At 37.6% G+C, this 15,635-nt stretch overlaps 1 protein-coding gene across 2 annotated transcripts in view; it reads left to right on the forward strand.

Annotated features, from left to right (window-relative positions):
* Nucleotides 1-2,492: 2,492 nt before the first annotated feature.
* LRBA (LPS responsive beige-like anchor protein) overlaps nucleotides 2,493-15,635 on the forward strand; it is a 1,037,640-nt gene continuing 1,024,497 nt past the window's right edge. The window contains exons 1-3 of one of the 2 annotated variants that reach the window (XM_077139839.1): nucleotides 2,493-2,813; nucleotides 3,370-3,604; nucleotides 3,945-4,378. In XM_077139839.1, the coding sequence (XP_076995954.1) occupies nucleotides 4,163-4,378 (216 nt within the window). In that variant the 5' untranslated portion in view covers nucleotides 2,493-2,813; nucleotides 3,370-3,604; nucleotides 3,945-4,162. Of the gene's footprint in view, nucleotides 2,814-3,078; nucleotides 3,605-3,944; nucleotides 4,379-15,635 lie in introns of those variants that run through there. The other variant, XM_077139840.1, reaches the window with a different exon arrangement.

A 15,635-nucleotide genomic window follows, 5' to 3' on the forward strand; every position in this document is an offset into this window, starting at 1 on the left:
TGAGATCTTCACAGCAACAAAGGAGAAACTTGCTTGGAAAATTCCTAAATGTGATCCTCCAAATTCCCCTTTCCCTTGAGGATCTTTGGCTAAATGTAGTGCTACCACCCTCTTGAATACTCTGGCCCAATTATGAGGATTCTCAACTGCAGAACAGATAACACCAGGCTGGAATATTTTTAAAAGTTTTTACTCTGGATAAATAACAGTGATATGGTGTAGTATTCAGGATTTTCCAGGGAAACAAAACCAACACTATACATATTTATAATATTTATTATATATTTATATTTGTGATATATATTTATTTTATATACTATTTATATAATAAATGAGATTTATTGTAAGAATTGGCTCACATGACTGTGAGGATGGGCAAGTCCAAATTATCTACTGTAAACTGCAAGCTGGGAACTCCGATAAAGGTTTCTGGAATTCCCCAGGAGAAGCAGCTGGCTGAAGAAGTGAAAAAAATCTCTTTCATATCTGCTGAAACCATCACTTCTCCCTTTAAGGCTTTCAGCTGATTGGATGAGACTTCTCTCATTGTTGAAGATGAACGAACTCCTTGGTTGATAGTAGATGTAATCAGCCACAGATGCAATAGATTTACTGATGATTAAGTCCATGAAATAGCTTCACAGTAACCTTCAGGCCAGTGCTTGTTTGACCAAAAAACTAGGCATCATAAACTGGCCAAGTTGACACAAGAACTTAAGAATCACTTGTGCTTAGGGAGAGGAACCTAAAACAAGATAATTTGTTTTACCTTGGGTTTTCTATGTATTGCTGTATAACCAACCAGTATTTATTATCTCCCGTCTGCTTGAAGTCAACCTCCTCGTGTCTCATTTCCTATGTGCACTCTTCCCCAACCCCCATTCTGATGACTGAAATGGCAGCTTACCACTTTCAGGGAACAAACTGACCTCTTAGAGACATCAACTGGACAGTAATTTAGAATTTAGTTGACCAATGCCAATAGTCATTTTAGTTATAGGCATTTAAATAGATTGCAAAGGTGGGGTAAGGTGATGTCATAGTCTTTTATCGTAGTCTTATGGCAATTACCATCATATCATAACAGAAAACTGCAAATGAGTTACATGTTACATATTACATGGGAAGAGAGTAGAGATAGGAAAAGATGAATCAACCAACCTAGTTCATTCCCATATCAACTACACTAAAAACTGCAATAATATTTTGTTTTAAAAAGTGTACTTTGGCTAGCATACTTGCTGAAGGGAGGGTGGCCCTTTTCAGTTTCTACACTTTATGTGACATAACAAAGGGAAAAATAATTTAAAGGATGCTCAAAATATAGTAAGCTGAGATGGCTCACTTTGACTTGCAGACATTGAACAATCACATGAACTTTTAATCTTAAAACTTTTGAATTCCCACCTATAAGAGTAGGCAGTGCCTTTTTCCCTTAAAATTGTAATTGTTTTCACAGTCTAATGCCCAATAAAAACGTCATTAACAAAGGCTACTAAGGTTTGAAGTTTTATTTAACATCAGTAAAACTTTGTTGACTTTCTTACAAAGAGGCAGCTACAAACTAAGGCCATGAATTTCTAGCCTAAGATATCATAAGCTATGCCAAAGAACAAACTGAAGAAAACTCCAAATTCAGGGATACATACACAGATGCATAGCAAAATTATGTACGTGGTGCTTTTCTCCTATATAATTTAATACATACCCTAGTATGTATTAAATTATATACATACTAGAAGTTAGAAATTGAGTGGCTTGGGTGGTCTTTCTGGTAGAAAAATAATTTTATCCAGTCTTTGTTTTTCTTTGTATATAGGTAAGTGTTTGCAGATCAATAATCTTCTTGATTTCAGCATGAAATTACATTCTCTTTGCTTGAGTTCCTCTGAATTATGCACAAGGTTTCCTGTTCCGAATACACTGTGTAATTCTTTCTATGATAGTTGCAATGCATGGCTAAGGCAAGTAAATTTATGAAAACCTTAGTCCTTAATTCTGTCAAGATGTTGACTATCAGAGAAAGAAGATACAAAATTGATGGTGATACGAAACTTGAGTCTGGCTTTACAGGAAGTAATCTTTTAAATTTATTTTTTGTATATGTAGAAAGAAGTTGCGTGTATGCTACAGGGATAAAGGTAAGGGGGTCCTTTAAATTTATTTGCTGACAGTTCAATTGATGACTTTTGACAAGAAAATTTCCATTAAAAGGACCCAGGGTATAAACAAATAGCTGTACTTGTTTCAACCTACAAGTTATCGTTTTAACTCATCTGAGAACGTGGCGAACCTAACTTTCACATTGGAAATTTCCGATAGGAAAGAAAAACCCTTCAGATTAACACACAAAATTAACCCCGCCTCCACGCTGTGTTTGGAGCAGCTGTCTCAGGAATCTTCCCCTCCTTAGAATGTGGGAGAGGTTTGGTGGGGCGGCAGCTGCAAAGCCAGGAATCCCGTTTCTCGTTGAGGCGGCCCCTCCCTCCTCCCCTTCCGAGTGATGGCAGCTGCCCGGGCGTCCCGGTGGAGATCTCTTTCCAAGCGCTCGCCGAGCGCGGAGGTTGAGCTGCAGCTGAAAGCAGTCAGGGGTGGGGAATCATTGCTCCCTTTAGACAGGGTCTGTAGCCTCGCCAGCTCCAGCGGTGCCGCCTCTTTGGCTTGTAGAGGTCCCCCAGGTGTCCTTCTTCAAGTCCAAGAAGACACCCTGGCAACGTAGGGCGGCTTCCCTCCGCGCCAGAACCTCGGGTAACTTAACAACAAAAGGAGCGTCAGAATCACCGCCTCAGCACTTGCTCAGACCACCTTCCCAGGTAGAGGGTTTTGGGGATCGGGCAGTCCCTGGAATGTCTCTTCCTGCCCGGCGGGGGACACACCCGATGCTACCTATCAGCGAGCCCGCCGGAGTGCGGGGCCTCACACCCTCCGTCCTCCCAGGGAGTCCTCGCCTCGCGCGGGGATAGTTCTCCGCCCTTCAGGCCGCCCGCGGTTTCCCACCCCGCCGCGCGGCCGCCTCCGCCTCGGCACCCTCCCGCCCCACCGCCCCGCGCGTTCGCGCACGCGCACGCCGCGCCTGGCTGTCTTCGGCGCTGTCATGGCGGCCGAGAGCTGCTTCAGTGCGCACAGGGGCGGCCGCGTGAGCCGAGGCGGGGCGAGCTGTGGTAGTAGCATCCTCACCACCGGCAGCAGCCTCTGCCACGGCGTTCCTAGCGGCAGCAGCGGCAGTGTTTGCAAAGGCTGAGAGGAGGGGTGGGGCGGGCCAGGAAGCTTTGGAGTTCTGTGCAAGCGCGGACTCCGGGGGAGCGGACTAGGGAAACTTGGAGGCTGCGACCAGGTGCACTGACCTCTCTCTCCTCCCTCCTCTCCCAGCTGTCGTCGCTCGGGCCTCCCCGGCTGCCTCTTCTCCCCTCCTCCCACAACAGACACCTTCCGTCCTCTCCTCGTCAAACCTCAGGTGCCAGAGAGAAGGGCTCCACTCCTCCTGGGCCGAGCGTTGAGAATAATCACCGCCCCCTTCCCCCGCCTTTTCCTGCCCTGGATCTCCGCGGCCACCTCCGTTTCGCTGTTCCTTGGCGGGGGGTGAGGACGAGTCCGGAGTGTCTGGGTGAGGAGAAACTTTCTACGTCTGTTGTAGGTTGGGGTCCCCCTCGTCTTCTTCGACCCCGCTCTTTCGACAGTTTCTCTTTCCGTGCACCTGTGAGAGAGGTACCCTGCGCCCAGAACCTTGCGAGAGAGTTGGGGGGAGGAGTGAACCTGTTCAGGGGCCTCTTGAACCCGCCTTCACCCGACGTCCCGCTCCGTGAGCCCGGGAGAAGCGGAAGGCTAGTAGTGGGGTCTCTTTAGGAACTTATTTGGCCGACAAGATCTCTTTCACCAAGTCCCCCACTCTTCACCCCCTAAAAATAAAACCTAGCCTGTTTAACATATATCTGATCTTCCAATAGGGTTTGGCGTTGTTGTCAGCCTCGTTGAGAGAGATTGGACAAATATTCTCCGAGAGGAGGAGGGCGACGCCAAGGACTTTCCACATCAACGGCTTTTGGGGTTTCTTCATAAGTTGGAAGAGAGACCCTTTTCGTTTTGTGTTGTGTACTGTGCTTATTACTAGTGCAGCGACTGCTGTCCCAGGGTGACTCTGAGGTGTTCTTCTCGCGAACTAGCAATGGCTAGTGAAGACAACCATGTCTCTTCCCCGTCACCAACAGGTGATGACGGAGGAGGTGGAGGGAAAGAAGAAACCCCCACGGAAGGGAGAGCATTGTCCCTGAAACCGGGGGTCCCGATCAGGGGCATCAGAATGAAATTTGCCGTGCTGACGGGATTGTTAGAAGTTGGAGAAGTCTCCAATAGAGATATTGTAGAAACTGTCTTTAACCTGGTAAGTAGATATTTTAAATATATAGTCTTCTCAGTGGGTTGGGAAAGAGTAAGTTAAAACTGTAGCCACGAGCTTTACTCAGACTTGTTGGCTTTTTCCATGTTTAGAAACACAAGATTCTACAGACATAAATGAAATGGTTTCTTGTAGTTTTCAATTTAAGGGGAATTAGGCAAACCAGGATGCCCCAAGTTTTGTGAAAGTGACCAGATCATTTTTATGCTAAGGAAATAATTGTTGCTATGTAATTTGGGGGAATTTTCTGATGGAAGAGTTATCTGTAAATATTCTTATGGAGGGGGTCTGTATCTATGTCAGTATTTTTAACATTTTAAGTAAGTTCTTATGTCCTTTTTTTTGGACTTGAGAAGTAACATAAATGAATAGTCATACGGACTCTTTGGAGGCTGCCTAAATTATGTTCAAGTGACTTTGCTTTGATAAATTTTAAAAACAAAATTTTTGTTTTTAAACAAAATGCTGATGAAAAATGAATTTTCTGCAAAGTTTTAATTTTGAATAGTTTTGTTTGTAAACATAACATAAAAGTTAAAATTTAGTATGAATTTAGGGATACATTTATGGTATTCTTGTGAAAATTGAGTGGCAATTTGAAAAAAGGATAGTGGCATTACAGTTTAGTTTTATTTCTTTTGTAAATTCATATCAAGCAGTAAGGCATACTTGATTCATTGGAAATTGCTGATTGTGCTACTGTGAGCTGTGTTTAAAAAATGTAGAAATGAAATAATTTCATTTCTACAAATGTATATCATTTCAAGACTTTATCATTTCTAATGAGGGACTTTTTAGAGTTCTTTTTACAACCCTATTGCCCATCAATTTAAAGAATCAAAAATAAATTTGGCCTTGAAATTGCTTATTTTCCCCATCCACTTATGTTACAGAATAATAATGAAATCAAATATAAATATACAATGTTGTAATAACTAGCACCTTTCTCCTTTGCCTCTACATTTTCAAGTTTAGATTTGTGTTTATTCCAGGTGTTATTGTATGCTTCTCTAGACCTTTACTAATAGTCTGATCCCCTACAACTTCTAGAATGAGAAAGGAGCTGGGTGAAGTTCACTTCTTTTAGACTATGAGAACTTTGAACAAATAGGGCATTTCTCTACTAATTTGTTGTGTTGGGGGTTTATAAATATCTACAGACTAACATGTATATGTGTGTATTTTTAACTTTATATTATGGAAATGTTCAAATATACACAAAAATAGAATAGGATAATTAAAATGAACTCTGGTATCCATCACCCAGCATCAAAACTTACCAGTTTTTTTTTTTTTTTTTAGATCTTATGTGAGGAGGTTTTATTTTTATTTATTTGTTTAAAAATATTTTTATTGAGATATCTTCATGTACCGTACAGTCCATCCAAAGTATACAATCAGTGGCTCACAATATCATTGCATAATTGTGTTATTCATCACCATTATCAATTTAGAACATTTGCATCACTCCAGATAAATAAGAAGACAAAAGAAAAAACCTATACATCCCATACCCTATACCTTTCCTTCTCACTGACCACTAGTATTGCAATCTACCCAAAATTTTTACCCCTTATCACCCCCCCATTATTTATTTATTATTTGTCCTTATTTTTTTTTACCCTGGATAAAGGGAGCATCGGCCACAGGTTTTCACAATCACATGGTGAGGGGGAGATTTTAGAAGTTTGTGAGTTTTGAGGAGATAAAAGGTAAATTGATGTGTTCCTTTACCTCAAAATAGAGGGATGTGAAAACTTTTTCAAAAAGTTTTTTTCTAAACCTCATATACATTGAGCAGAACGTTGTGGTAGTGAGTCCATAATTAGTTTGTTTGGAGATAGACAACGCTCCTTTGATAGAAGGAGGATCTGAACTCCTCTCTTTAGACTGCGCTTTGTGTGGGTGTATAATCAAAGATGAGTTGTGTGCATTTTTATCATTAAGGAAAATCCAAATTTTGTAGTAATACTTTGCTTTTATCTTGCGTAGAATTGTAGGTCCGGTAAAGATTTTAGAGCCTTTGAATAAGTCCTTCACAGCTACGGATTTGCAGGATAAGTGTCAGGAAAGAAGGAGAGGGAAACCATTCGATTACTACACCTCTTCCTCTTTGCCATCATTCTCTTTTCATTACAGCAGGGAAAGTTGGTGAGAGGAGTAGTTGATGAGAGGAGTAGTTGATGAGAGGAGTAGTTGATGAGAGGAATAGATGACAGTTTTCTTTTCTTCCATAACTATCTCCCTTACAAAACTTTTAATGCTCTTTTGTGGCTATCTGGGGTCTTTTGAAAATCTTGGGAACTGAAATGTTGTGAACCTAGTAAGCATGTCCATCTCAATGTTTTTGTACTGCTGCATCTAAGTATATCTTGATTAATAGTTGTCAGCGTTAGTCTTGATTTTACTGAAAGAAGTAAATTAATTAGACTAACTAATACATATGATTTTTAAAAGATACTACAGTCTACTTTTTGTCAGGCCAGGTGTATTACATATATTAGTTAATCCTCTAAATAACTCTGAATATATATATATATATCCTATTTTATAGCTAAGGAAACTGAGGCACCCAAAGGTTAAATACTGCCTAAAATTTGGTTGTTCTTAGAATGGCAGCCTTTTCAGAAATACATCTGTCTCATGAGTTGATGTAGTATTACTTGCTTTCCTAAGCAGGTATTTGTAGCTTAGGCATAACTTTCCCGGACATGAGAACTGAAAAAATCACAGGTCCTACTAAATAGTAATGGCGAAAATCTACATCAGATTTTTTTTTTTTTTTTTTTTAGTTAATAGTAAGAAAAATTGCTTAAAAAAGACCTTAGGAGTTAGAAACATTTTCAGGTCACGCAGATAATTTTTTTCACTCAGAATTTGTATCTAGAAAGTTGATTATTAACCTTTATTATATTTAGTACACTGGATTAAGACTGTGAAAATTGTGAAAACTGGATACAAACAGCACATATGTAACATGTAAATAATGAGGTATCATAACAATGTAAGACCAGTGAAATTTCCATCTAACTTAAAGAACTAGGGTATTATGGATATCACTGAATTATAATTTTATATTCAGTTTTAGTGCCAGATTTATACAGGATATTATGAATATTATTGATAGGAATTTGTGAATTTGTGCTCCTCCTTTAGCTATCTCTGTTGGATTTTTTCATTAGTATATTGTCACTACATAGCCATAATAAGTTTTTCCTTTTTTTAGGCATGTTTTAAGCATAAAATCACTTACTCTACTGGTTCTTTTCTATTGATCATAAATTAACTACTTTAAACAATAAAGTTGATATTATTAGAATAAAGAACCCTCCCTTTGCCCAATGTTATTCAACAAGTAAGTGGTAGGGTCATGTAACTACCAGAGTCTTTACACAGTGCTACCTTCCAGTTTAGCTAATATAGCATGACCTTACTCTATTATCAATCCCTTTGAAATTTACCATGTCTCTTGCAATTTCTTTGTGAATATTTTTTATGGATATGTTTTTTAAAATGTTTTTTTACTGTTAAATATAACATATATACAAAGAAAAGGAAGAAAAGCAATAATTTTCAAAGTACACTTCAGCAAATAGATAAAGGACAGATTTCAGAACTGGTTATGGGTCACCATTTCACTATTTCAGATTGTTCCTTCTAGCTGCTCCAAAACACTGGAGGCTAGAAAAAATATATATTTTTATTTTTTGTGAAGAATAACATGTGTACAAAAAGACAATACATTTAAAATTAAATCACAACAATTAGTTGTAGAACAGGTTTCAGAGTTTGGTATGGGTCACAATGGGTCACAATTCCACCATTTTAGGTTTTTACATCTAGCTGCTCTAGGATACTGGTGACTAAAAGAAATATCAATATAATTATTCAGCAATCATACTCGTTTGTTAAACCCTACCTTCTCTGTATAACTCCACCATCACCTTTGATCCTTCTTCCACTCTTACGGGGTATTTGATCTATGCCCATTCTAATTTTTTCATGTTGGAAGGGGCTGTCGGTAATATGGGATGGGGGATGGAACTAGGTGATGTTCTGAAGAGGCTGAACCCTTTACATTTCAGGAGTTATTTGGTCCAGGGACCCATCTGGGGGTTGTACATTTCTGGAACATTAACCTAGTGCATGGAACCTTTGTAGAATCTTATATAATACCCTAGGTGTTTTTTAGGCCTGGCTGGGAAGATTTTGGTTGGGGTTTGGCTAGTTATGGTGGGTAGTAATGTCTAACTGAAGTTTGTGTAAGAGTGACCACCAAAGTAGCCTCTTGACTCTATTTGAACTCTCTCAGACACTAATACTTTATTTGTTACACTTCTTTCCCCACTTTGGTCAGGATGGCATTGTTGATCCTATGGTGCCAGGGCCAGACTCATCCCTGGGAGTCATCTCCCATGCTGCCAGGGAGACTTTCACTTCTGGATGTTGTTTCTCATGTAGGGGGAGGACAGTGATTTTACTTGCAGAGTTGGACTTAGAGAGAGACCACATCTGAGCAACAAAAGAGATCCTCCAGGAGTAACTTTCAGGCATAGCTATAGATAGGCTAAGCTTCTTCACTGCATACATAAGCTTCACAAGAGCAAGCCTCAAGATCAAGGGCTTGGCCTATTGATTTGGGTGTCCCTAATGTTTGACATGGTATCAGGAGTTTCCCTGGTGGTTAAGTTTAAGGGTTCCATATATTTTCACCCATCCCTCAAGGGACTTTACCAATACTTTCTGATTACCTGCTTAATATACTTTGGGATATATCCAGGCATCACATTAAGCTATACAGGATTAAAGGCCCTTATTCTTATTCTGGGCCCCCTGTGTTTGGATTGTTTAAATGATTTATCCAGACAGGTTGAGTTAGATTATGTGCTACAGAAAATTTAGGTTCTGGGCAAAATAAACCTTTCTTCCTTTGGTCTCAAATTATAGATGAGGTTCTAAAATATAGACACTGTCTTCCTTACACCTGTATTCTGAATTACTGTAATCCTGACCTGATTGACTTTGTTCATAACTCTAAATATCAGGTATGGATACATTTTGATTAGCAATATGCCTGTGATTCAAACTCCTGGTCAATGTTAACAGATACTTTTCTTGTTGCAATTCACAACCATTTTCTTTTGTCTTCATCTGTGTGCTTAAGTAATTTGTTAAACTTTTGGGCCAAGAATAATTAATATATTGGTCTATTTTTAGGAGTTCCTGCTGAATTTAAGGTTTCAGATAGGTATTTAAAGGTATTCAATGCTATTTAGTTTAAGTCATGTTTCCTGTGGGCTGTGAGAATTATATGATTTCACAAATTTTTTTTGTTTTAAAAAATAATTTAAAAATATTTTAATTAAACATTTAAGTAAATGTTTAAAAATAATTAAAAAAATATTTTAATGAAAATATTAAAAGAGGGAATATAATTTTCATTACTGATTACATGGTATTTGATATAAATCCTGTTAAATATTAATGATGCAAAGCTCACCCATAGGAATTGAGCAGATTGCACAAAGATTGTTCACTCTGTGGGCAGAGGGTATGTATGTAGACTTTAAAACAGCCAGCTGCTATTCCATTCCTAGTGATTGTTGTCTTACAGTAATCTGGGTCCAATGGTGTCATGCCTTCTGATTTTTCAGGAAGAATTGTAAATCTGTATTTAAAAAAAGTGATATTTTAACATGTCAAATTAAAATATTTAATAATACCTTCTGAGCCATATAAAATTGCATTCGGCTACTTTCAAGTTCTTATATGAACCTTTATTAGAAAGTTGATCATTGAACTGTTTTTATTTTGATCATATTTAAGGGTTAAGAGTAATCCATTCTAGAAATATACTTGCTGATGAGCTCCCTCGCCTCTCTAATATCAATTTGAACGTCATATTGTAAATAATAGAAAGTTTGACCTGGGGTAAACACAGTAAAAAGAATTTATAGGCTTATTTATCTGGAAGTCCATAGGTTGGGCAAGAGTTATAGTTAGTTGATCCAGCAACACATTGATATTAAAAACTCACTTATTTCCTTTTTATGTTTTGTTTTCCATGATGGTAACTTGAGTCTGTTACTCCTCTAATAGTGTAGGATTATGGCCAGTCGCAGATGGGACCACATGTATTCCTGTTCACATCTCTTGAGCAGTGATCCTCTGTCCTAACATTACAAGCAAGAGTCCTAATGATAGCTGAAACAATGACTATAGCCAGTGAAATGAGCTGATTGGCGTAAGGCTACCAGGTCCAGCTGCAACAGCTAAGGATAGAGTCAATTTTCTCTGAATATACGGCTTGTATGGGGAGGGGTGATACCCAGAAAAAATCTGGGTAAGCAGTTGGAATGGCAAATGGATGCTGAATAGGCAACTAACAATGTCCACACTTCCTTTCTTTTAAAATGCATAAATAATGGTAATGTTAAAGATATTTACATAAAGGGGGAAAATCATCCATTATTCCAACATGCTGTTATGACCTTGAGCAAGTTTTTTAACTTCTTTGTATTTTAGTTTCTTCAGTTGTACGAAGGAGAAATTGTATGTTGCAGCAAGGATTAAATGAGTAAATGCTTGTAAAACACTTAAAATAATGCCTGGCACAATAAATAAGCATCATTTATAACTATTTATTATTATTATAATATGTGCAATTTTAGATTGTTGCACTTGTCATGTTCCAGTCTTTTAAAATATGTTTTAATTCTTTTTCTGTATCTACATGGCCATTGTTAGCCTAATTGGTCTATGATAAACTACCTAATTCTTATATTGGAGTTTAACAGTTATGCTCTTTTAGAGGTGACATTTTAAAAACAGTTTTATTGACACACAATTTGTATGCCATAAAATTTATTCATTTTAAACATACTTTTTTTTAAAGTAAATTGAGAGTTCAACCATCACTACGATCTAATTTTAGAACATTTACATCCTGTATTTTCTTTGGGAGGTTTTTGTTTTATGATTTTAGGTCTTACATTCAGGTCTACGGTATATTCTGAGTTAATTTTCGTATGGTATAATATATGGGTCTAAATTCATCTTTTTAAATGTGAATATCCAGTTGTCCCAGTGACATCTGTTGAAAAGGCTATACTCTATTTAATTGTCTTGGCTCTTTGTAATAAATCAGTTAATGATGAAAGTAAGGGTTTGTCTGGATTCTCAGTTCCGTACTATTGATCTATATGTCTATACTAACACCAAACTCTCTTAATTATTGTAGCTTTATAGTAAGTTTTGAAATAGATAATGTATGTTGTCTTGCTTTGTTCTTCTTTTTCACTATTATTTTGGCTGTTCTAGGTCCTTTGCATTTCCATATGAATTTTAGGAACTGCTTCTAAAGTCCAGCCAAAAAGCATGCTGAGTTTTTTTTTTTTTTTGGAAGAAAAAGAAGAGATTTTAATTTTCTCTGCATATCAGAAGGAATAATAAAGTATAACAATTTATGTTATACCAAAGAAAATGTGTCTTTTAATATCACAGCATTTTAAAATATATATTTTTAAATTATAGTAGTTGTAGGTTTACAGAAAAACCATGCAGAGAAAACCTGGAGTTCCCATATAACCCCCCCACCATTATTAACATTTGGCATTAGTGTGGTACCTTTCTTAGAATAGATGAAAGAATAGCATTATAATTGTACTCTTAGTCCATAGTTTATACCAGGGTTCAGTGTGTTGTATAAACTTATGTTTTTAAAAATTTTGATCCTGGTACCAATATACAACCTAGAAATTTCTTTTTAACAGCAGAATCTGGAGATGGGAAATCTTGGGTCAGGAGAGCGGATCCACATATTCACGAAGAAGGGTTGTGTTTCTCCTTGACGTAGAGGACAGGCCTTCTAACTAGATATTCAGGAATAGTTTTGGAGCAGATTCCCCTGGGATGGATGGGGTGGAATTGAGCCTGGTGACCACTCCATTGTTCTGAAGGGGTTGAGTGTGTGCTCCAGAGATGGCAGAGAATCCTGGTATTGCCCTGATGCTTCAGAAGGTGGAACCGAGAACAAGTTTGTCTCCTCAGTGCTTGGATATATTAAAACCTTCGCTCTAATGTATGGAGAGAGAAGGGCACTGTGTAAATCCTTGGAAAGGGTGGGACTACCACTTTCTCAAGCCCTGAGGAGAAAATGCCGTTCTTTAAATGATTCTCAGACCTTAAAATCTAATGGGGTTTGGCCTTTTGGTTTTTGGAATTGTTTGGGTCTGGTGACCCCTGTTTTACTTTCAGTTTCTTCCTCTGGCAATGGGAATATATTTATTTAATAACTGTCCCTCTTTTGTATATTGGAAGCTGATAACTTTTTCTAAGTTCCACAGGTCTATAGTCAGAAGAAAATTTTGCCTTAGACCCGAATGTGCCTGTAACTGACTTTGGAGATTTTATACAGTTTTTAACATTGTATTGTTACTGAGATGGTTTAAGGCCTTTGTCATATTGTGATGGAATGAATGTATTTTGCATATGGAAAGACCATGCCTTTTTGGGATCCAGAGGGTGGAATGTGCTGGTTTGAAACTGTTAAATACTTTAGAAAAGTCATGTCCTTTTTAAAAAATATATTTTTATTGATAAATCTTCACACACATATATTCCATACATGGTGTACAATCAGTGGCTCACAATATCATCACATAGTTGTGTATTCATCACCATGATCATTCTTTAGAACATTTGCATCACTCCAGAAAAAGAAATACAAAGGAAAAAAAACCCCTCATACATGCAATACCCCTTACCCCTCCCTCTCATTGACTACTAGTATTTCCATCTATCCAATTTATTTTAACCTTTGTCCCCCCTATTGTTTTTATTTTATTTTATTTGTATGCTGTATGGTGGGGGTCACATTTCATTGTTTTTCCTTGTGAGTATCCCCTTATTGCAGCACTATTTGTTGAATTTTTTTTTTTTTTCATTTGTTTCTTTGTATGTTTGTTTGTTTGGGAAGTACATGGGCCTGGACTCGAACCTGGGTCCCTCGTATGGCAGGTGAAAATTCTACCACTGAACTACCTTCGTACCCCTGTCCCCCTTATTATTTATTTATTCTTTATCCATATTTTTTTGCTCCTCTGTCCATATCCTGGGTATGGAGCAACAGACCCAAGGTTTTTCATTCCCTCGGTCACCTGGTAAAGGTTGTATTTTTATACAGTCATCTCAAAGAATCTTTAAGAACGCAATAGTTTTAGGTACTTCCCTCCAGTCACTCCAGTACACCATAAACTAAAAAGGGGTATCTGTATAATGCATAAGAATAACCTTCAGGATAACCTCTCGATTCTGTGTGAAATCTCTCTCATTTCTTTATTCCCCTTTTGGTCAAGAAGGTTTTCTGGATTCCTTGATGCTGGGTCCTTGCTCGTCCTGGGAGTTCTGTCCCATATTGCCAGGAAAATTTACACACCTGGGAGTCATGGGTCAGTGAGTTTACTTGCTGAGTTGGCTTAGAGAGAGAGAGAGAGGCCACATCTGAGCAGCAAAAAAGATTCTTTGGGGGTGACTCTTAGGCATAATTTTAATTATGCTTAGTCTGTCCTTTGCAGGAATACATTTTATAGGGGCGAACTCCAAGATTGAGGGCTTGGCCTATTGATTTGGTTGTCCCCACTGCTTGCTAGAATATCAGAAATTGTCTACATGGGGAAGTTGAATATTTCTTCCTTTCTCCCCAGTTCCCCAAGGGGACCTTGCAAATACTTTTTTATTCACTACCCAAATTATTCTGGGATTTATCGGGGCATCACAGAAACCTGGACAAACCAACAAAATCTCATACCCTATTCAAGATTCCATGTACTTATAGTATTCAACTAAACTGACCATACAAGTTAAGTTAGGAAATACACTACTCAAAATATAAATTTTGCATCAAATAAGCATCTCTTCCTTTGGTCTTACACAGAAATTGAAGTTTTAAAATATGGACCATATCATCCTTTACCCTGTATTCTGATTTACTTTAGGCCTACCCAGATCAGTTTGATTGATATCTCTACTTGAACTCTGATCACTTTTTCAACTTTTTAAATAGTTTCTGTATAGGGTACTGCTAACTTTCATAGCTTCAGAGCTCTAACGCTAGTCTCAGGTGGCACATGAATATGACCAGGTTATAAACAATTAGCTCAGTAGCTCAGAATTTAGAAATAATAGTTACAACTTCTGAATATATGTGACTGCTGTAATCCTAATCCAATATTATGGAGGCAGACACATTGTTTGGGTGGGACATTTTCTTTATTTCTTTTTTTAATACTTTTATTGATAAAACTTAACATACAAACATTCTTAACATACAAACATTCCATACATGGTGTACAATCAGTGGCTCGCAATATCATCATATAGTTGTATATTCATCACCATGATCATTTTTTTGTTCCCCCTAGTATTTATTTATTTTTAATCCATATGCTTTACTCATCTGTTCATACCATAGATAAAAGGAGCATCAGACGCAAGGTTTACACAATCACACAGTCACATTGTGTAAACTATATCATTATACAGTCATCTTTAAGAAATGTGGCTACTGGAACACAGCTCTACATTTTCAGGCAGTTCCCTCCAGCTTTTCCAATATACCTTAACAATAAACGTAATATCTACATAATGCGTAAGAATAACCTCCAGGATAACCTCTGGACTCTCTCTCTCTCTTTTTTTAAATTTATTTATTAAAAAATAAAACATCAACATACATAATCAGTAATTCACAATATCATCACTTAGTTGCATATTCATCATTTCTTAGAACATTTGCATTAATTCAGAAAAAGAAATAAAGACAATAGAAAAAAGAAATAAAATGAACACAGGAAAGGAAAAATAAAAAAAAAGATTATACCTACCATACCCCTTACCCCTCGCTTTCATTGATCACTAGCATTTCAAACCGAATTTATTTTAGCATTTGTTCCCCCTATTATTTATTTTTATTCCATAAGTTCTACTCCTTTGTTGATAAGGTAGATAAAAGGAGCATCAGACACAAGGTTTTCACAATCAAACAGTCACATTGTGACAGCTGTATCATTATTCAATCATCCTCAAGAAACATGGCTACTGGAACACAGCTCTACATTTTCAGGCGGTTCCCTCCAGCCTCTCCATTACATCTTGAATAACAAGATGATATCTACTTGATGCATAAAAATAACCTCCAGGATAACCTCTCGACTCTGTTTGGAATCTCTCAGCCATTGACACT

The sequence above is a fragment of the Tamandua tetradactyla genome, chromosome 22 (genome assembly GCF_023851605.1).
Source record: "Tamandua tetradactyla isolate mTamTet1 chromosome 22, mTamTet1.pri, whole genome shotgun sequence".
In the NCBI taxonomy this organism is placed as follows: domain Eukaryota; kingdom Metazoa; phylum Chordata; class Mammalia; order Pilosa; family Myrmecophagidae; genus Tamandua; species Tamandua tetradactyla.